At 33.1% G+C, this 22,609-nt stretch overlaps 2 protein-coding genes across 7 annotated transcripts in view; both read left to right on the top strand.

Moving 5' to 3' along the window:
• PMS1 (PMS1 homolog 1, mismatch repair system component) overlaps nt 1-10,638 on the top strand; it is an 80,680-nt gene extending 70,042 nt beyond the window's left edge. For 4 of the 6 annotated variants that reach the window (XM_081261942.1, XM_081261945.1, XM_081261943.1 and 1 more), the window contains 2 exons: nt 2,466-2,626; nt 5,437-5,784. In XM_081261942.1, the coding sequence (XP_081118068.1) occupies nt 2,466-2,626; nt 5,437-5,604 (329 nt within the window). In that variant the 3' untranslated portion in view covers nt 5,605-5,784. Of the gene's footprint in view, nt 1-2,465; nt 2,627-5,436; nt 5,785-10,559 lie in introns of those variants that run through there. The other 2 variants (XM_081261944.1, XM_081261946.1) reach the window with 2 other exon arrangements.
• A 1,549-nt stretch (nt 10,639-12,187) lies between these two features.
• LOC308630923 (uncharacterized protein) overlaps nt 12,188-22,609 on the top strand; it is a gene marked incomplete at its 5' end in the record, with an annotated part of 50,928 nt that continues 40,506 nt past the window's right edge. The window contains 4 exons of the mRNA XM_081261735.1: nt 12,188-12,196; nt 13,994-14,075; nt 17,166-17,218; nt 17,792-17,847. Coding sequence (XP_081117861.1) covers nt 12,188-12,196; nt 13,994-14,075; nt 17,166-17,218; nt 17,792-17,847 — 200 coding nt within the window. The remainder of the gene's footprint in view (nt 12,197-13,993; nt 14,076-17,165; nt 17,219-17,791; nt 17,848-22,609) is intronic.

A 22,609-nucleotide genomic window follows, 5' to 3' on the forward strand; every position in this document is an offset into this window, starting at 1 on the left:
CTTCAGAACCTAGCTATTAATGAATTTGTTATATTGTCTTCCTATTAAAATTGGGATATTTACAAAGTACTTGTGAGCACTGTACTTGGGAATGGCATAGGTTTTCAGATATTCTCTTTTCTTCCTATCATCTACTCCTGCTGTGAACTGCCTTGGAGTCATTTTTAGTTCTTCTAGAAATCTCTTCTTTGGAGTGCCTGGCATCTTTTTAATTTATTTGAAATCTGAAGCAGAATTATATGTGTATATAGAAGGTATTTTATTCCTAATCTGATTTTCTGCCTAGATAAGTTACACTAGTATCAGGCATCATTTTTTTTTTCATGAAAAGTGTTATCAGTATATATTTTTTAAATAGTTAGGATAACTGTCCTGTTTCTTCTAAGAGCTTGTTCATTTTTGAGCTACCCAGTAAGTTTCTGTGTTACAGATGCTCTTAGGTCTTGACTTATCAGTAGTGGCTGTTAAATCCTATTGAATGCCAGGTGCTTTGCATGGCACCAAAGAAGCAAAAATGATTAAAATAATCACCTATAAACTGACTTGATTTGATTGAAATTAACTTGACATAGATTATCATCAGCATTATTTCCTTTGTCAGTAACAGATCAAGTGAAAGGCATTCATGTCTTCATCATCATTTTGTTTCCCCCTGCTTTGTATTGTGTTGTTTTTAAAAAAATATTTCTTTGTTATAGTTGGACACAATACCTTTATTTTATTTATTTATTTTTATGTGGTGCTGAGGATCAAACCCAGTGCCTCCCACATGAGAGGCAAGTGCTCTGCCACTGAGCCACAATCCCATCCCTGTATTGTGTTTTCTTAAGGACCATTTCTCTGTCATTTAATGAGAATTTTGTTACATTGTACTGATTTTGAATTGACATTTTGCCAGTTGTCACAAAACATCTTTGGATAAAAATTAAGGCATTTGAAAGAGAAAGAATATATCTAGCTTTGAGGGGAAAAATTCTTAATGTAACCCTAAATAATTTGCTTGTTTGATGAGAACAGCTTTCTGTTCTGCTCCATAAGAATTTCATACTTTAGGAAGTGAAAACTTATCAAACCATGTATTCATTTTCCCTGAAAATTGAGAAGCATTTCACAGGATTTTAGGGAAACTTATGTCTCTAAGTTTTCCATATTTGTTTTTGTAAACAGAGAAATTAAGTATTGCTCAATTTCCTCATTTGTGGCCAAATACTTTTAACCCATATCCACCAGGAATTCTGTAAAAAGTGAATAGATTTCCAGGGCAAATTTAGTTAGGATTAGAGTTTTCAGTCTAATTATATTATAAAATTAGCAATAGGAAAAATTTTTTTAAACTTTTTTTTTGATATTTTCATTTCTATATAAATCTGTAAAAGAAGTGAGAACTAGAATATTTTGCTAGAACCTGTTTGCCTATCTGTATACTATTTCTAGTCCCATTTAAATTCCCCTTGCTGCTCAAACTCCCTTTGAACTCTCTGTCTCATCCTTTAATACTTGGTAGTGTATCATCTTATATTATTCTTCATTTGTTACCTGGAAAAAACATTAGAATATCTGTTTAGTGTGTTACCATTGCATCTACCATCCAGTTCAAGGAATTACTACACTGTAACAGAATAGGTTAGGGATTAAATTATTGAAGCTCAAGAATCTGAAACTCTTCCAGTTATATTACACTTCTTTTTAAAAATTAATTCATTAATAGCTACCACTTGCCCCAATTTAGACTTTTTTCTTCTAGTTAACATGTTATAGAGATCCATATTAAAAATATCATTACACAGACAGAACTAAATAAAAAGCATGTATTCTAAAGCCAAATATGATGCTTTGAAATATGTACTGTTATGAATTATCTACTCAGCTATACATCCAATCAATTGTGTAGTTAGTTTTTATTTTAGTTTTAATTATGAAATTATTTAAAATAATTTTACATATTTTTGTAAAATATTTTGAATAAGCATTAGTATTTCATTTCCTCAATAATATATTAATAATTTACTATGTGACTTTTTATGACTTGTAAGTTAAAATAATCACAGAAATAATTCAGATCTTTAACTTAGATATTAAAACTGTGGGATAGAACTTGAAGAGGAGCAGTTGCTAAAACACTTAAATCAGTTTTATTTTAATAAATATCATGGGACTTCATTTTCTCTCCAAAGTAAGAAATGTTCTAAGAAAATGTAAGGAGCAGACAGCAGTAACTGAGATTAAATTAAATTATATAAAGCACATGTGGTGTCAATGAGCTCTTATGACTTAATGTGAAATCCTATGGGAAATTACTGTTTGTTCTCCAACTTAGGAACAAAACTTTGTCCTGAGTATTAAATTCTGATGAAGGTTAACTAAATGTTTTAACAGTGATTTTCTTTTTAATGACATGTTCTGGAATATAATTTTAACTAAACTAACTTGTATCTATAATATGAATTTTTATTTTTTTCTTTTAGGTGTTTCCATTACTGAAAACCACTTAGAAATAGAAGGAATGGCTAATTGTCTTCCATTCTATGGAGTAACGGATTTAAAAGAAATTCTTAATGCTATATTAAACAAAGATGCAAAGGAAATTTATGAATGTAGACCTCGCAAAGTGATAAGTTATTTAGAGGTATGCATTATTAAATTATTAGGTTGGCTAGGTTTTAAGAAACTTAGTTATTCTTAATAAAATAATAAGTGGATTAAAGATAATAGTTTCTATAAGATTAATTTTTTGCAAGAAGGAAACACTATTTTTTAAAAAAAGACTTCATTAAAAGTTTTATGCCATAGGTAGGTTGTGGTGAACTCTCTATGGATATTTTCCTTGTAACATTATTCCTTGCGAAAGAGTCTCATGGATAAGATATTTTGTAGTGAAGTTCTATTTTTATTAGTATCCATAAATTATCTCCTTAGAATGAATACAGAATTGCTCAACCTTATACCATATGTTTTTTATTTTTCTTTATATTTTTTATTGTTTCTTTTTGGTTATACATAACAACAGGATTCATTTTGACATAATTTAAAAAGCATGGAATATAATTTGCCCAAATTCAGTCCCAGGTTTTCCTTTTCCCTCCCCTCCCTTCTCTCCCTATTCCCTCTACTCTATTGATCTTTCTGCTATTTTACTTTAATTTTTCTTACTTTTTGATTAGTGTCTTGTGGGTATATATGATGGTGCAATTCACTGTGGTATATTCATGTATGTATATTGGAAAGTTAGGTTCTTGGCCTTATTCTGTCTCTTCTCCCTCCCCCTCAGTCTATTTCATCTAGCCTACTAGTCTTCCTTCTTTTTTGGTGGAATCCTACTTTCCCCTTTCACCCTTTTTTTTCCCTCCTTTCGGACTATCTTCTGCATATCAGAGAAAACATTGCACCTTTGGCTTTCTGAATCTGGCTTATTTCACTTAGTATGATAATTCCAGTTTATCCATTCTCACCAGCAAATACTATAATTTTACTCATATTTATGGCTGAGTAAGACTCCATTGTGTATTTATACCAAATTATCCATTGGTTGGTTCCATAGCTTGACAGTTGTGAATTATGTTACTATAAACATTTATATTGGCTGTGTTACTATGTATGCTAATATTAGATCTTTTGGATATATATATATATATATATATTTGTCTAAAAAGATAAGCAAGTAAAAGGAGAACCACGAGATAGATGGACATTAAAGTCAAAGAAAGAAAGTCATCAAAAAATTCTGACTAGGGTAATAGTTCCTAAAAGACCCTCAGGTTTTGCTGCTAAGTGGCAGTGGTAATCTTGAAGACAGCCAAATTGGCAAAGTGGTAGGGGTATCTATGGGTGGAATAGAGGTGGGAAAATAGGCAGTAAATCAGCTGATAATGAAAGGAAGGAAAGAGTGTGCTTAACATGTTTGTGTCAAATTGGTGGAAAAGACAATAAAAGATTGGAGAGGAGAAGTTCTAAATGACACATGGATGCGGATGTAAGTTTTCAACAGGAGAAACTGAATCAAGAGCAAAAGAGGGGAAGAAGAGCGAAAATATTTTTAGGTATACTTGTATATTTAATATATAAAAGATAAGTTATCTACTGTAAGTGAAGGGGTTAGGAATTTAAGTACAATAGCAAAGATCTGAAAGCCAGAGCTTTAGGTACTATAAAAAGGTCAATGAAGGAGGAACAAGAAAATTTCCAGGTGTCATTGAGGACTTATAAGAGTTAACATTTATGTTGGAACCAGCTAGGACCACACTCTCCAACAGTGTGTAGTAGAATTTGTCCAAGGATAGGGATTAGTAAAATGAATACAGTGAAAGACAGAAAATGAGTCAGACAAATCTGAACACATTATATATAAGAAACTGATAGGTTGCTGAGCTAGTATTCTTAATATTTCATTCTGTATTCCTACCTTAACGAGGGAAAGATGACTGAAGGGTGCTGGTGGATCAGGAAAATGAGACTGGAAATATTAAATGTCACAATAAAGGAAAAGAGCAGACTTAGTTGGAACAAAGGAATAGGTTGGAAAAGAGTTGGAAAAATAATGGGTGTGTGATAGTGGAGAATGTTAAAATTTAAGATCTCTAAAGTAGAATAATCTTTTTTAATTTTAAAAAGAAGCTAGCTTTGCTAACTATGCCCAAACCTATCTCAGAAATCAGCATTTTCATATTAGATCTGATGGACATCAAAACCAGTCCATCAGCAAGTCTTCTTCCTTCTACTGTCAACTCATGTCAGAAATCTATCCCTCTCTCCATCTCAAACTGTTATCACTTATAGTCACAACTTCTCATCAGGACTGCGGTGATTGTCAGCGAAACCTCTTCTCTTCTTGACCTGCCTAAAACCATACTTTGCTCAGCAGCCAGTCAGTTTTAAAATGTGAAACACATGTTGACTTTTACTTTAAAACTCTTTGATTACTTACTGTGCATTCAGATTAAAATCCTATTTGTTCACTCCATTTTAGATGTGATGTGCCCCTGCCTAACTCCCTTATCTTATTTGTCTGTTCCCTTTAATAACTACGTTGTACCCACACTGAACATGCTGTTCTCTTCTCCTTGCCAGTGATGCTTTCCTTTGCATCATGATCTTTGTAGCATAGTTTATTTAAATGGAAGCTTTAATGCCTTGTCAACTAAGCCATTCCCAACCACATAATTACTATGATGTTGCCCAGTTTAATTTTGTGTATTATTTCCTCACCAAAATTTTGTCTTTTTTGTATTGTTTTCTGTGCTAGGAGATAAATTACACAAAAACAAGGATCTAATTTTTTCACCATTACTACCTCTTCAGAATCCACAACATAGTGTACTTAATAAATGTTGAGCAAATTAATAAGATGAAAATAATCAGTTATTTGTCTTCTTGCTAGCTTAACATATTTTTTGCTTCAGGATGTATCATTGTAAAGCATATATGACTTTCTTTTCACAGGGAGAAGCAGTGCGCCTATCTAGACAATTACCCATGTATTTATCAAAAGAGGACATCCAAGATATCATCTGTAGAATGAAGCAACAATTTGGAAATGAAATTAAAGGGTGTGTTCATGGTCGCCCATTTTTTCATCATTTAACGCATCTTCCACAACATCTTGATTAAATATGTTTAAGAAAATAAGTTACTGTTAAAATCAATATGTTCTTAAGACAAGTCGATTTCTAAACCATTTTTGTATTGTGTGTCAAATGGTTATTTTATAAATGAGGATTCACGGGCTTGTTTGTATAGAAAAAAGTTTCAAAAAATATAAAAATCTTAAATAAATATATATAAACTATTCACTTGATTCTCAAGACCAGTGTTCATAATAATTTTTAGATTCCACATTAGAAAATAAGTGATATTCCTGGGTGGTAGTTTTAGGTTAGCCCTGTGTAGGATCAATTCACACTCATTCCTCATATTGCTCAGTGTATCTAAGAGTAATTGTCGATCCTGTGTAAAATAGGATGGAGAGACAGGAGAGTTGAGAGAAAGTGATAAAATAAAGTTCAGTGGAAAAAAGAAGAGTGTAACTAGAAATCCTATCACCTCCATCTTGGGAGTAACAAATTAGATATGCTACCTCTTAGTCATAGGATAATTATTGGACTTTGAAGTCAAATTTGTCAGAGAACATGGGAAGAGATCTAGATTTTTGACATAAAATTTAGGTTAAGATTTTTTTGTACATTTCTTCAAAAACAAGATCACACAGTGCTCCAATACATACTTTATAAAGTTGAAACATGATTTTTAGTATATTTGTTGTATAAAGTAAGATATGTTTTACTTGATACAGTGTCTCCGCACACCATGTTGCATAATTCTCATGGGTTGTTTTAAAATTCATAACCCACTTGAATCAAAGTGTGAAATATGATATATCAAGAACTATGTATTTTGTTTTGAACAACCAATAAAAAAAAAAAAAAAGACCCTTATGTTGAGATACAAATTGTATTACCTGGAATTCTACCTACCCCAGCCTCCTCTTCTACCAAAGTCATCCAGTTTCCCTGACCCAAATACTGCCCCCTACCCCCTACCCCCTATTACTCCTTTTATAAATCTGGAACATCTTCCTGGGAGTAATTCTCATTAATTGAGTAGAGGAAAGAACTGATCACTGAAAAACACAGGATGACAAAAATTACATTATACATTTGCTCCAGCCCTGGATATATATATTCCCCTCAATATAATTTGTATTGGTCCGACAATAACCTTTTTAATCTTCAATCCCAACTGCAGGTGCGATTGAGACTAATCCCATGCTAGTGTTCTTTACTGTTACACTGCCATGAGAAATAGGCCCTAGTGAATCATCTAGGTCTACAAAGTACCGGTGTTTGGAGGTGAGGGGAAATATGAAAGACTCCCTTGACTCCAACTTTGAGGAGTCTTTCTTTTAGTGGGTAGATTTGGGGCTGCAAGGTCTTCTGGGGAAGTCTGGTGTGGCAAAGGGGCCCCGCTGGGGCAGCTTCCACATTGATGGGCCTGCTGGCTCAGGCCTTAAAGTCCTGTGGGCGCCCCTCCGCACGACCCTGCCGTGCCCCTCCCCCCAGCACCACCCGCGGGGCAACATGGCCGGAGCAGGCGGTGATGGGGAGGCCCTGGCGCCAAGGATGGAGGTAACGGCCACCTGAGGACTGGTGGAGGTAGAGAAGGGACATCCAGGAAGACAAAAGCCTCTTTCTCAGCTACAGGTCCTGTCTAGGCATTGGTGTTAGAGGACTTAGCCAGAGAAAAGCAGTACATGGAGACCACACACCCAAGGTGCTGGGATCCTGGCCTGGGCTGAAGGCACAGGCGTCCAAGGCATGCGGAGATGAGGCCTGCAGGCCTCACCTGGGCCCACGTGTTATGGGAAATGTGGCCAAATGTGGCCGTGCATGGTGCAACCATGACTACAAAGTTTCACTTCATGTACTGGAAAATGTTAGGCCTGAATTCAGAAGGACAAAATTTTTGTTGTTTTCATTAGCTGTCTAATTCTTTTTGATTTTATCCAGATTTTGTGGCTGAGGTTGCAGTAATTAGAATCCACCTCACTGCAGCTTCATTTCTTAACTAAAAATGTAAATGTTACCCATTTTTCCCTCTACAAACATTTGACTCATCTCTTATTCTCATTATATTTTTGCAAGATTCTCTTGGTCTCTTTTGGAAGGAGATTAGGGAGCCTGAGTTGCTTAAATAAATACAGGTTAGGGTCTACACTTAAGATTGAAAACAGGTTAACTCTTCTCAGTACTTGCTGCAAAGGAAACAATGCATAAGAGACATCCAAGTGTTGATCACTAACAACCAGGCAAATTAAAATACCAGGGATGATATTAAAATGTTTAAATAAACTTGACTTGTTCTTAAGAGTTGGAGTATTTAGGACAACCAGTGTTCATAGATTCATAGTGAGGAACAAGAATCTTTGAGGCTATCCAAGCAATTTTATACATAAGAAAATATAAGCCTAGAGTGATTAAATGATTTACCTGAATGCACACAGCTGTTTTAGTACTCCATTAGTTCCATTTCAAATGTTAATATTACCATTAACAAAGAAAGGTAAGTACAGAAAAAAAAAAATTCACTCCAGAACCAAATACAAGATAACTTGAGATTGTCAACAACTTTCTCCCTTCAGAAACCTGAATAATCAAGAGCTGTTTATTATAAATCTTTTAGTAATCTCACCTAAACTTTAAAATTACTTAAAAGCCTTCACTGCTGCCTTGTGGTTGTTCTCTATGTTTAGTTGATTTGGAATCACAATTTTTGTTCCTCCTTAAATTACTACACATAAATATAAAGATCTTTTCTCTAACTTTGAAAATCTTGTCCCAGTGGTTATCAAAATTGAGAATACCAAAAAAAAAAAAAAAAAAAAAGAAAAGAAAAGAGGATACATCAGAATCACTGGGACAGTTTATTAAGAGAGATTGCTAGGCACTATGCCCAAAGTTCCTGATTCTGTGGATCTAGGAAAGGGCCCAAATTTTTCATTTCTAGCTAATTTTCAGGTAATACTAATGCTACTAATCAAAGAACCACACATGGAAAATCACTACCCTATTCCATATATCAAAGTTTATCTAATAATCTGTAGTTCATTTTTTAAGCCCATATATTTTTCTTCTGACCTACTAAAGATCACCATGTTAATAAACAAATAAATAACAAAGGAGAAGAAGAAGAAAAGAAAGAAGGTGGGACTGGAAGAATATCAGTGGATTAGACAAAGGGAGATGAAGAGAAGGGAAGGGGATAGGAATAGTAAATAGTGGAATGAATCTATCATGACTTACCTATGCACATATATGAATAAGCCACAGTGAATCTTCACATCATGTACAGCCACAAGACTAGAATCCTAAATAGCATGAGACACACTCCATGTTTGTATAATAAACTACTCTCATGTATAACTAAAAAGAACAAATAGAGGGGCTGAGGTTGTGGCTCAGTGATAGAGTGCTTACTCGGCATGTGTGAGGCACTGGGTTTGATTCTCAGCCCCACATGTAAATTAGTAAAATAAAGGTCCATTGACAACTAAAAAAAATATTTTTTAAAAAAAGAACAAATAGAAAAGGAAAATACATATGCAAAAAAATGTATAAATTATACAAATAAAAAAAAGAGACCTAATCCTGACTGTGCTGTTATATCACTTCTTTATCTTTGAAATTAAGATGCTGAACATGGTCTCCAATTTTCTTTCTTTTTATTATCTTGAATATTATCAGCAGAATCTGAAATAACCTTTTTTTCAATGAATTGTGTCCACATTATTATCAACCATTCTTAATTTCCTCTGAAACTAGCTCACTTTTTCATAAAATCTTTTAAATTAATGAGTGGGGGGGTGTCAATTTTTTTTCATCCTCCTCAAGTTGTACTCAATCACAACAAATCCACCCATCTTTACTTTAGTTGTATATTGATTTCTTTATTTAGTGACATTTATTGAGTTTTACACTCAGTGCTGAATGAGAAGATAATCCTTGAGGGAACAAAATAATTATAATACTTTATGCTTAGTGTTATGATTATGGTTATGTAGTATATACTATAGACACACAAAGGTACCCAATTCCAATGTGGAGAAACCTGTAGAATAGTGAGCTGAGTCTTAACATTGATAAGGAATTTTTCAGAAAAGAAAGATGGAAAGAATTTTCAAGGCAGGAATAACATCATATAGCAGTGCATTCGTAAGCACAGGGAATGGAATAAATGGAAGTTGGATTAGAATCATAGGTAGTAACTTGATCAGAAAAGTCCCTTAAGGATTTGTTGTTGTTTTTTTCTAAAGGGCTGTGAGAAGCTAATAAAATTTTTAAGCAAAGAAGTACAAAATAAGATTGCAAACATTTTAGCCAAAATATAAAAGCTGAGAGAGCCAAGTTACCAGGCTACTTAAAAATTCAATTTTTTCTTTTTTAAAAAATATTTAATTAGGTAAATATGATAGCAGAATGCATTTTGATTCACTGTACACAATTGCAGCACAACTTTTCATTGTGTATACTATGTAGCATCATACCATGTATGCAGTCGTACATGTACCTGGGGTAATAATGTCCATCTTGTTCCACCGTGTTACCTGCCTTTACACGCCCTCCCATCTCCTTCCTCCCTTTTGCCCAAAGTTAAATTCAGACAATTTGATCCAAAGAGAATGGGATAAAAGCTCTGTTAATAAATAGAGAAAGTCGAGAGTTATGGAGGCCTTCATTGCCTTGGTTTCAGTTTAGATCCCATGGGATCTTGTCATAATAAAATTAAAGCAGAAAAGAGATCTTTTCTCCACCTGACAACAGATTACTAGAATAGGGGCTTATTTGCCTTTCTTTTGTACATTAGGAAGTTGGTAGTTTAGATAATCTTTATAAATTCTGCACAGACTAGAAAACCCACCCAGTATCCCTTTTTAAAAAAAAAATTACTAAATCAGTGTTTAAATTTTAATCTGGGTTGTGTCTGGGGCTTTTAAAAGTCAACCTAAAATTTCTAGTTGTTTATTAAATGCAATAGTTTTTAAGTATTTTAATTGTATTTTTAAAATTTAGATCATAGAAATGAAAGATGAGTTAAGAAGAAGCAGGCAAGAAATTGTGAATGGATTGAACATATTTTTGGAAGAAAGTGGTATGTTTTCACAAGTTAATTTGCTATTATTTCTTTTAAAATGACATTTTTATTTTTAAACATGCTTTCATTTTATTTAGAGACATTGGTAAATTACAGCAAGTTTACTTGTAAGACAGAAATACTATAATGCCAAATCCATTTTATGTATTTCACTAATAATAATAGGGGGAAAATCCATGTATTTTTACATATAAATCACTAAATATATATAAGAAGCTTAATTTGTTAATACTAAGTATTTCCCCCCATGTGTAGTGATGATCCTTGATCCCAGATGAAAACAAGATTTTCCACCATGCATGGATTTTAAATGATCAGAGATGTCATTGGAGCAATCAGATTTTAGCTGTTTTATCCCAGCTACTTTCCCCATGAAAAAGATGGAAGAATACTTCATATATTCTAGATTTCTTTAGATGACAAGTTTGAGTATATTCTGTGTGTACTAGCATGTGGCCTAAGTAATGCATCTCAAACTTTAATGTGCATATGAGTCTGTCTTGGCATGTTCTCATTAAGTAGATCTGGTGTAGGGTCTGATATTCTGCATTTCAGACAAGTTCCCAGGTGATGCTGATGTTGCTGGTTTGGGAATCACACTTGTTTCGCAAGACTGCATATAATCCTTTGACTAAATGCCAGGTTCTTGAAATAAACATACATTTTTAAAAAATGTAGATAGACACAATACCTTTATTTATTTATTAATATTTTTTAGTTATTGATAGACCTTTATTTATTTTTTATTTATTTATATGCCATGCTGAGAATCAAACCCAGTGCCTCTACCACTGAGTCACAGCCCCATCCCCTTTGATTTATTTTTATGTGGTGCTGAGGATGGAACCCAGTGCTTCACAAGTGCTAGGCAAGCACTCTACCACTGATCTACAACTCCAGCCCTAAACATGTATTTTAACTGCAAATATATATTGAAAATCAGATAATCAGATTTATAATCTATTTAGGGTCTCCATTCTCTTTAGGATCTTCAATCTCAATGTAGTTTGGATTTGCATTTTCCTAATTGATAGGGATGTTGAACATTTTTTATATATTTCTTGGCCATTTCAAGTCTTCTTTTGAGAATATTTAGTTCTTTTGCCTGTTTATTAATTGGATTATTTGTTTTTTATTTGATTTGGATTGGTGTTCCATTTTTTGAGTTCTTTATATATTCTGGATATTAATCTCCTGTCAGAGGAGTAGGTAGCAAAGATTTTCTCCCATTCTATAGCTCTCTTCCCATTCATTTCCTTTGCTGTGTAGACGCTATTTAATTGATTCTATCACACTTACTAATTCTCGACTTTATTTCTTAACCTATAGGAGTCTTGTTAAGGAAGTCAGTGCTTATGCCAATGTTGGAGTGTTGAACCTGTGTTCTTCTAGCAATGCAAAGTTTCTGGTGTAATTCCTAGGTCTTTGATCCACTTTGAGTTGACTTTTGTGCAGGGTGAAACATAGGGATCTAGTTTCATTTTTCTACATATGGATATCTAGTTTTCTCAGCACTCTTTATTTAAAAAGGTATCTTTCCTTCAACATGTTTTTGGTACCTTTGTCAAGTATCAGATGACTGTATCTATGTGAATTTCTCTGTGTCTTCTATTCTGTTCCAGTGGTCTTCATATCTGTTTTGATGCCAATATCATGCTGTTACTATAGCTCTTTAGTATAAATTGAGGTCTGTTATTATTAATGCCTTCAAGATCACTCTTCTTGCTTAGAATTGTTTTGCATATTAAGGACTGTTTTCTCTAGTTCTGTGAAGAATGTCATTGTTATTTTGATAGGGATTTTATTGAATCTGTATAACATTTTTAGTAGTATGGGCATTTTGATAATATTAATTCTGCCTAACCAAGAAGAAAAGTTCTTTCCATCTTCTAAGATCTTCAGTTTCTTTCTTCAGCATTCTGTAGTTTTCACTGTAGACATCTTTCACCTCTTTGATTAGATTTATTCCCAAGTATTTTATTTTTAAAGTTATTATGAATGGAGTAGTTTTCTTGATTTTTTTTCTCAGCAAATTTATTATTGAAATGTATAGGAAAGTTATTTATTTTTATATATTGATCCCATACTTTGCTACTTTGAATTTATGAGCTCTGCAAATCTTCTGGTAGAATATTTTGAGTTCTCTAGGTATAGGATCATGCTTTTATCAAATAGATAGTTTGACTTCTTAATTTTCTGTTTGTATTCTCTTAATTTCCTTCTCTTGCATGATTTCTTTGGCTAGAGTTTCAAGAACTATGTTGAATAAGAGTGATGAGAAAAACATCCTTTTCTTATTTCTGATTTTAGAGAAAGTCCTTTCAGATTTTTCCCATTCAGTGTGATATTAGCTTTGGGTTTGTCACAAACAGCCTTTATAATTGTTGAGCAATTTCCTTCTATTTCTAGTTTCTCTACCATTTTTAACATGAATGAGTATCGAATTTTATCAGTCTTTTTCTGTATCTATTGAGATAATCTTGTGATTCTTGTCCTTAGTTCTATTTATGTGGTGAATTCCATTTATTGATTTGCATATGTTGATCCAAACTTGCATCCCTATGATGGAACCCACTTGATCATGGTGTACTATCTTCTTACTGTGGTTTTTAATATATCTTATTAGGGATTTTTAGTTATTGATTCTTAAACAGTAGTTTCTTAGGGCACTCTCCTTTAAGCTTTACTTTTTTCTTTTTTCAATATTTTTATTGGTGCATTATAATTAATCATAAGAGTGGGATTCACTGTTACATATCTGTACATGCACACAATATAACAATATAATCTGGTCAATATCATTTCCAAATATGAATGTTACTTCCTTCAAAAGGAATGATTTTAGTGTCATTTAAAAAAATATTCAGATTCTGGGGAGATAGCCCAGTGGTATAGTACCTGCCTAGCATGCATGAGGCCTTGAGTTCAATCCCTATCACCACATAAAAAATAAAAACAACAACAATAAAAAAATGATATTTAAAAATATTCATTTACTCAGTATTTACCAAACATCTATCAAAAATACCCTAAGAGATTTCAGACACAGGGCAATTCAAAATTAAGTACATGTAATCTCTGCCCTTGTGAATATTTTAGTCTATTAAGAGAGAAAAGTTCACAAATAACTATATTCAATTTGATGGTAAGTGAGAGGAATAAAACTGTAGAGGAGGGTCTGACTAAATATCAAATCACTTCAGCAAAGGATAGGGCTAGGGATGTAACTCAGTGATAGAGTGCTTGCCAACAGCCCTGAGTCTGATCCCTGGCACCGCCAACATAATAACAAAAAACAGTGAAGGATGTTTAACTTTCTGAAGCTGAAAGATTATTGTTGTTTTTAAATTAGAAACTGGAGAAGACATTCTACAGGGAGCAAAAGGATAGAGGGGAGAGAGATGGAACCTGTTCAGATTACCAGGACAGCCCAGGTATAACATTCTTTGCATGAGGGAGAAATTCAAGCCAAGGTAGAAGGCTTTGCAGTACTTACATATATAATTCATAAATTAAGGTAGTGATCCTAGAAATTGAAAGGAAGAAAACAGTACTAGAGATAGACTCAATAGGGATTTAGTATCTGCTTAAACATTTTTTGGAGGCATCACAGGCATTACAGTTGACTCAATTTGAATCTTATGTGCATGAATTCTAGTACCAGTGGGGAAGTCTATATTGTATAGAAGGAAAGTGGTAGAAGGGTCTGGGTTCAATAGAAATAATTCTCTAAGAAAATGAACCTATTTGCCATATGCATTTTTCCTTCTTACATTTGGTATTAGACCAAGAATGACTTTAGCTGTTGGTTTTAAAAATAAAAATTAGTGTGACTATTCATGTTTTGTAAAACAGAATGTATACTTATGTACTTACACCTGGAATCTTTGAAAGGTAAGCGACTTTGCAGCAGTTTATGGGTAAATAGAAATGATTTTTTTTAATATTTATATTTTAGTTGTAGTTGGACACAGTACCTTTATTTATTTATTTTTATGTGGTGCTGAGGATCAAACACAGGGCCTTGCATGTGCTAGGTGAGCGCACTACTGCTGAGCCACAACCCCAACCCCTAGAAATTATTTTTTATATCATAATATATTTATGAAGAAATGGGTTAAATACTACTATGTATGAAATATTAATATAATTATATATATTGTTATATTACCACATATAGGATATATTATTATTTCTTAAGCATGTTTCTTAGTCCTTTTTTTCTAATGTGAAATTTTTTGGTGACTCTTGTTAAGTTATGTCTTATAGAGTAAATATCTATAGATTTTTTTCTGCTTTACCCATCCATATCTTTTGGATGTAGAATTGATATCCACGTCTTCAAATAAAATCTTTAAGTTCACAGAGCTCACTGAGTTTCAATGATGCTTGAAACTTCTTCATAAATTTTAGCTGTTTCTTCTCCTCTCCCTTTCTTTAGGTCTCCTCCAGACCATACAAGACAATTATGTTTTATTTATGAAATCCTCTTTCTACTTTTAGTTTTTATCTTACATTTGTTTCTTCTTCTTCTTGTTGTATATTATTATATATTAGACTATAAATATATTGTATTGTCATGAGCAACTAATTAAAAAAATATTTCATTATTACAATAACATTGTTGGATTATGTTATATATTAGTATATATTAATATTATTGGAATGCCTCAGATACTACATATAGTAATAACATAATTATATTATAAAATATCTTATACTACTATGCAAAGTGTATTACTTTTTTATTTTTAAAAAATTTTAGTTGTCAATGGACCTTGATTTTTATTTATTTATATGTGGTGCTGAGAATTGAACCCAGTGCCTCACACATGCTATGCCAGTGCTCTACTTCTAAGCCATAACTCCAGCCGACTTTATTATTTTTTATGATTTAAAAAATCTACTTTTCTCAATGTGATATTTTTATAGTGTCTTAAATTGCCTGTAATAACTTCTTATTTATAATGTTAGGAAGGATTTGTGCTTTTCCTACAGTAGTGATTGATATTTTTAAAATGCAAAGACCACACTTAAAAACCACTTCATCAAAAGTATCAATTAAAATTTAGAGAATTTAGAATCAAATGTAAAATATTGTAGAATATTAAATACTAAAATATCCAGTACTGAATTCTAGTTGATTGAAAGAATAACACTAATCAAAGAATATCTAAATAAGAAAAAGTGACTCAAATTTTATTTTTGAAATGGTTACAATTAATGAATCAATAAAATGAGATCAAAACCAATAACATAGAAAAAATATTCAAATAAAATGGTAAAGAAAAAATGGAAGAATACATAATGAAAATAATCTGATAAATTGGTAGTTAAATGTGAGGAAAAGAGAAAATAATCTGAGTGGAGAGGAAGAAAGGAAGTGAATAGGAAGAAAGGACAAGACTGGAGGGAACCTGTGTTGTATTTGCCACAAAAGTTCTTTCCTCACTTTCTGCTCTATTCACATTTTACATAGTTTAGATTCTGTACTAGCACTTAACCCTGATGTTTTGGTACTCTTAAAATAACCAGTATCTCCAAATTTTGCCTTAAAACAAAACAAAACAAAACAAAACATTGAACTACTATACCCTAGCACTGGCATTTACCTTTCATTCAGTCACTGAGCTTGTGACTTCTTCTTACATAACTTCACCTCTTTTTATCATCTAACAGGACACCTAACCTAGAACGCAGTCTATAAGTATCTATATATTTGAAAGACAACATTTTGTTTAGCTCTGTTTCCCTTAAATTTTAGTTCCATGCTTTTCAAAGAAAGGTAAGTCATGGGAAATAAGATTCATGGTTAATTTGGGAGCAAATCTTGACTTGAATATAAGACTAAAGATTTTCAACTTTATTTTTTTTTATAAACCTGTTCAGAGTATATTTTTATTTTTTTTATTGGTTGTTCACAACTTTACAAAGCTCTTGACATATCATACTTTGTACATTAGATTGAAGTGGGTTATGAACCCCCAATTTTACCCCAAATGCAGATTGCAGAATCACGTCGGTTACACATCCACAATTTTACATAATGCCCTATTAGTAATTGTTGTATTCTGCTACATTTCCTATCCCCTACTATCCCCCCTCCCCTCCCCTCCCTTCTTATCTCTCTACCCCATCTACTGTAATTCATTTAACATTAATCAGTGACATGAGATGGGAGGGAAAGGGAGAGATGAGGAAAATTGCATGGAAATGAAGGGAGACCCTCATTGCTATACAAAATTACATATAAGAGGTTGGGAGGGGAATGGGAAAATAAACAAGGAGATTTTCAACTTTAGTAAGAACAGATTAAAGGGTTTTTTAAAATAGGAAGACAATGTAGTCAAAGTATACATAAAGTGTACATTAGCAATATTAGTTTAAAATCATGTTTAAAATGAGTTGGAATGAATAGGAATGGAGGTGAGAAGTCAGTTTAAAAAATCATACCACTGAAATTCTATTTATGCTATGTCTAACTCTTTTAACCATCTAACATTTATTATATTGTTTCAACACAGAAGAAGAAGAAGTTTCTTTAGAAGAACTTGAAGAAGAATTTGACATTCTTGAGGTATCAAAATATATTATTTCTACCCATCACCCCCACCATTGTCTGGTTCTTATATTTGCAAGTAAAATGTATTAATAACTTTATAAGGAGAACAAAGACAGTATTCAACAAGAATGTTGAGTTTATGAAATTCATGAAAAAAAGATGCTCTAAATTTATCTAAACTTATCTTGACTTTCAGAACAGCAAATATTCTGATATTTGTCTGGAAGAAAAATGTATGTTTTTTTTCTTTTTTGTGTTGTGGCTTTCTGGATTTCTTGTAGTTATTGTTGTCCCTTTGTTTTCTCCTGCATTACAAATGGACCTAAGTATTTCCAGAAACTAGGAGCTAAGGGAGAAGGAATCAGATAGGAATGATTTCTATTAATGCAAATGGTAGCAAGATGAATTTTCTCTTAAAGGGGAAAACTATGATGTGAGTAACTGAGATATCTGAATTATTAAAGAAATTATTTGCCCTAAATTAACTTTTATTTGATTGATTTTTAAGCAATTTTGGGATATATTTTTGCTATTTGGAGAAAACTACCTAGTCTGATCTTAATATTATATTTTTGTTTTCTCATAAAGGAGGAAGAAACAGAAACTATAAGTGAAGATGGTAGTTCAAAAGAAGCACATGATAAGTCAGTGAAATATACAAATTTATTTTAAATTTACAACTTTTATTAAAATATAAGGCATATATATTCAAGATTTCAGAAGCAACAGTATAGTGTGATTTGAGACTGTGAGCACTGGAGCTGGCCAATTTCAAGATTCATTTTCAGTTCTATCCATACCAGCTATGTTACTGTAGACAATTTAACTTCTTTGTGTTCCTGTGTTATATAGGAATAATACCTATTTTGCAGAGGTTGTAAAGAGTGAGATGAAATGTAATTCAAATAGTACTATGCCTAGGTCATAATCACATCGTTTATCTCTTTTTACCTATTTCTTTTGTTTTTTTTCCAAAAGTTTTCAACTATTTCTTAAGGAAATTTTATAATTAAAAGTAAAGCATCGTTTTGAATGTAGGATATATCACTGTATACATGAGTATAATGTATTTATCATTTTAATATGTTAGTCATCATGATAGTGTCTTAGAATCATATAGCATACTAATGATTAGATAACTGACCAGAATTTGATATTGTTACAGTTCACTTTCTATTAAGCTAATAGAAGAAAACCATGTGTGTTAAAAATACTGTATTAGCTATCTTATGTAGTTCACTTTGGAATATGGATATTTTATTCTAATTATTTACAACTCTTCAAAGAAAATAATAAGACGTTTTAAAGGTCTATCTCATGTAATTCTGGACATTTGTTGAATTTCTCTATCCCTTTCTTCTCAAATTTCTCTCTTACATGTCCATTCTGGAAATAAATTCATCAACTTTCTGTGACACAGATTATCTTTTTATAGAAGATCTGAAAACTTTCACTGTATGTTTACAAGGGGTGATATTTTTCTTTATTTCCTGCAACAAACAATTAATAAAAGCCCTTATTCCAGTGTCTCCCCGCTTTGAATAAACAAGAAGTCTTTAGTTCAGCAAAATGCTTTGAATAGGTAATGATGTTGAAGAATTTGAAAGTTATTTGTACCCAAGACATTTTACCAAATCCTCTTTAAAATTCAGAATTGAATGAAATAAAATAATTGAGGGTAGGAACATTAATGCTCTTGGATGATTCAGGTTGATACGATAGCTAAAATTCTTTGAAAATTTGCTATTTGCCAAATATGGTTCTAAGCCTTTTAGATATAACTCACCAATAGAGCAAGACATTATCTGAATTATAAGTGCAGCATATAGGTAATTTGAAATGAAAGTGAGAGCTGCTGCTTTAAAAAGAAATACAATGCCCCACAGACATTTTCCCAAAAACTTTCATCTTTCTCTTATGGACATACATTGTGCCCACATGCTTCTCTCCTCACATGTTCCTTCAGTGTGGGTGTGCATGCTTTTAGTTTGAATGTACCTGTATACATATGATCACTCTTGCCCAAATCAAGAACATTAAAGCCATTTTATGATTATCTTGTCAGTTCTATTCCTCAAAAACTCCTGAGTCTTCCTCTTCACTTCCCTCCTTCAAGCTCTAATTACTTCTGGCCTCAACCATTTAAAAAGTTGTCTAACTTACTTTCTTTTCTTCTAGTTCTACCTGCTTCCTGTACATAACCAATATTGCTATCAAGAAACCTATGAAATGCAAATCTAATCAAATTACTGTCCCAAATTGATGTAGTTAAATATCTTAGCATGATATATCATGTATTTTATAGTCTGACTTCTAGGTATCTTTTCATCCTCATTTTCAAGAATTGTTTCCTTTTATATGTGAACTTTGCTTGCAGTTTTTAAAAACAAACCTTATTCTTTGCTGATTCTGTATATATGTCTCTTTAGGATATCTGTCTCCACTTTTCCCCTTCCTAATTCTTTTTATTCTATGCCATCACAGTCCATGGCTGACCAGTAATCTTTTACTTATGTATAAGAATTATTATTAATTCATTTTTTACCCTTTTTTTGGTTGTTCACAACATTACAAACCTCTTGACATATCATATTTCATACATTAGATTGAAGTGGGTTATGAACTCCCAATTTTACCCCAAATGCAGATTGCAGAATCACGTCGGTTACACATCCACAATTTTACATAATGCCCTATTAGTAACTATTGTATTCTGCTACATTTCCTATCCCCTACTATCCCCCCTCCCCTTCCCTCCCATCTTCTCTCTCTACCCCATCTACTGTAATTCATTTCTCTCCTTGTTTATTTTCCCATTCCCCTCACAACCTCTTATATGTAATTTTCTATAGCAATGAGGGTCTCCCTTCATTTCCATGCAATTTCCCTTTTCTCTCTCTTTCCCTCCCATCTCATGTCTCTGTTTAAAGTTAATCTTTTCATCCTGCTCTTCCTCCCTACTCTGTTCATAGTTGCTCTCATTATATCAAAGAAGACATTTGGTATTTGTTTTTTAGGGATTGGCTAGCTTCACTAAGCATAATCTGCTCTAGTGCCATCCATTTCCCTGCAAATTCCATGATTTTGTCATTTTTTAGTGCTGCGTAATATTCCATGGTGTATAAATGCCACATTTTTTTTATCCATTAATCTATTGAAGAGCATCTGGGTTGGTTCCACAGTCTAGCCATTGTGAATTGTGCTGCTATGAACATCGATGTGGCAGTATCCCTGTAGCATGCTCTTTTAAGGTCTTCAGGGAATAGTCCGAGAAGGACAATAGCAGGGTCAAATGGTGGTTCCATTCCCAGCTTTCCCAGGAATCTCAAAACTGCTTTCCAAATTGGCCGCACCAATTTGCAGTCCCACCAGCAATGTACAAGTGTACCCTTTTCTCCACATCCTCGCCAGCACTTGTTGTTGTTTGACTTCATAGTGGCTGCCAATCTTACTGGAGTGAGATGGTATCTTAGGGTGGTTTTGATTTGCATTTCTCTGACTGCTAGAGACGGTGAGCATTTTTTCATGTATTTGTTGATTGATTGTATGTCCTCCTCTGAGAAGTGTCTGTTCAGGTCCTTGGCCCATTTGTTGATTGGGTTGTTTGTTATCTTATTGTTTAATTTTTTGAGTTCTTTGTATACTCTGGATATTAGGGCTCTATCTGAAGTGTGAGGAGTAAAAATTAGTTCCCAGGATGTAGGCTCCCTATTTACCTCTCTTATTGTTTCTCTTGCTGAGAAAAAACTTTTTAGTTTAAGTAAGTCCCATTTGTTGATTCTTGCTATTAACTCTTGTGCTGTGGGTGTCCTATTAAGGAATTTGGAGCCCGACCCCACAATATGTAGATCGGAGCCAACTTTTTCTTCTATCACACACAGAGTCTCTGATTTGATATCAAGCTCCTTGATCCATTTTGAGTTAACTTTTGTGCATGGTGAGAGAAAGGGATTCAGTTTCATTTTGTTGCATATGGATTTCCAGTTTTCCCAACACCATTTGTTGAAGATGCTATCCTTCCTCCATTGCATGCTTTTAGCCCCTTTATCAAATATAAGATAGTTGTAACTTTGTGGATGAGTCTCTGTGTCCTCTATTCTATACCATTGGTCCACCCGCCTGTTTTGGTACCAGTACCATGCTGTTTTTGTCACTATTGCTCTGTAATATAGTTTGAAATCTGGTATCCCTATACCGCCTGATTCACACTTCCTGCTTAGAATTGCTTTTGCTATTCTGGGTCTTTTATTTTTCCATATGAATTTCATGATTGCTTTATCTATTTCTACAAGAAATGCCGTTGGGATTTTGATTGGCATTGCATTAAACCTATAGAGAACTTTTGGTAATATCGCCATTTTGATGATGTTAGTTCTGCCTATCCATGAACAGGGTATATTTTTCCATCTTCTAAGATCTTCTTCTACTTCTCTCTTTAGGGTTCTGTAGTTTTCATTGTATAAATCTTTCACCTCTTTTGTTAAGTTGATTCCCAAGTATTTTATTTTTTTTGAGGATATTGTGAATGGAGTGTTTTTCCTCATTTTCATTTCAGAAGTTTTGTCGCTGATATACAGAAATGCCTTTGATTTATGCGTGTTGATTTTATATCCTGCCACTTTGCTGAATTCATTTATTAGTTCTAGTAGTTTCTTTGTAGATCCTTTTGGGTCTTCTAGGTATAGAATCATGTCGTCCACAAATAGTGATAATTTAAGTTCTTCTTTTCCAATTTTTATGCCTTTAATTTCTTTCGTTTGTCTAATTGCTCTGGCTAGTACTTCAAGAACTAAATTAAATATAAGTGGTGATAGAGGGCATCCCTGTCTTCTTCCAGATTTTAGAGGGAATGCCTTCAACTTTTGTCCATTCAGAGTGATGCTAGCCTGAGGCTTAGCATAGATAGCTTTTACAATGTCAAGGTAAGTTCCTGTTATCCCTAGTTTTTCTAATGTTTTGAACATAAAGAGATGCTGTACTTTGTCGAATGCTTTCTCTGCGTCTATCGAGATGATCATATGGTTCTTATCTTTAAGTCTATTGATGTGGTGAATAACATTTATTGATTTCCGTATATTGAACCATCCTTGCATCCCAGGGATGAATCCTACTTAATCATGGTGCACAATTTTTTTGATGTGTTTTTGTATTTGATTCGCCAGAATTTTATTGAGGATTTTTGCATCTAGGTTCATTAGAGATATTGGTCTGTAGTTTTCTTTCTTTGAGGTGTCTTTGTCTGGTTTCGGAATTAGGGTGATGTTGGCCTCATAGAATGAATTTGGAAGAGCTCCCTCTTTTTCTATTTCCTGAAATAATTTGAAAAGTATTGGTATTAATTCTTCTTTAAAGGTTTTGTAAAACTCCGCTGTATACCCATCTGGTCCTGGGCTTTTCTTGGTTGGT

Source organism: Spermophilus citellus (assembly GCF_964194105.1).
Source record: "Spermophilus citellus genome assembly, chromosome: 11".
Classification (NCBI taxonomy): Eukaryota; Metazoa; Chordata; class Mammalia; order Rodentia; family Sciuridae; genus Spermophilus; species Spermophilus citellus.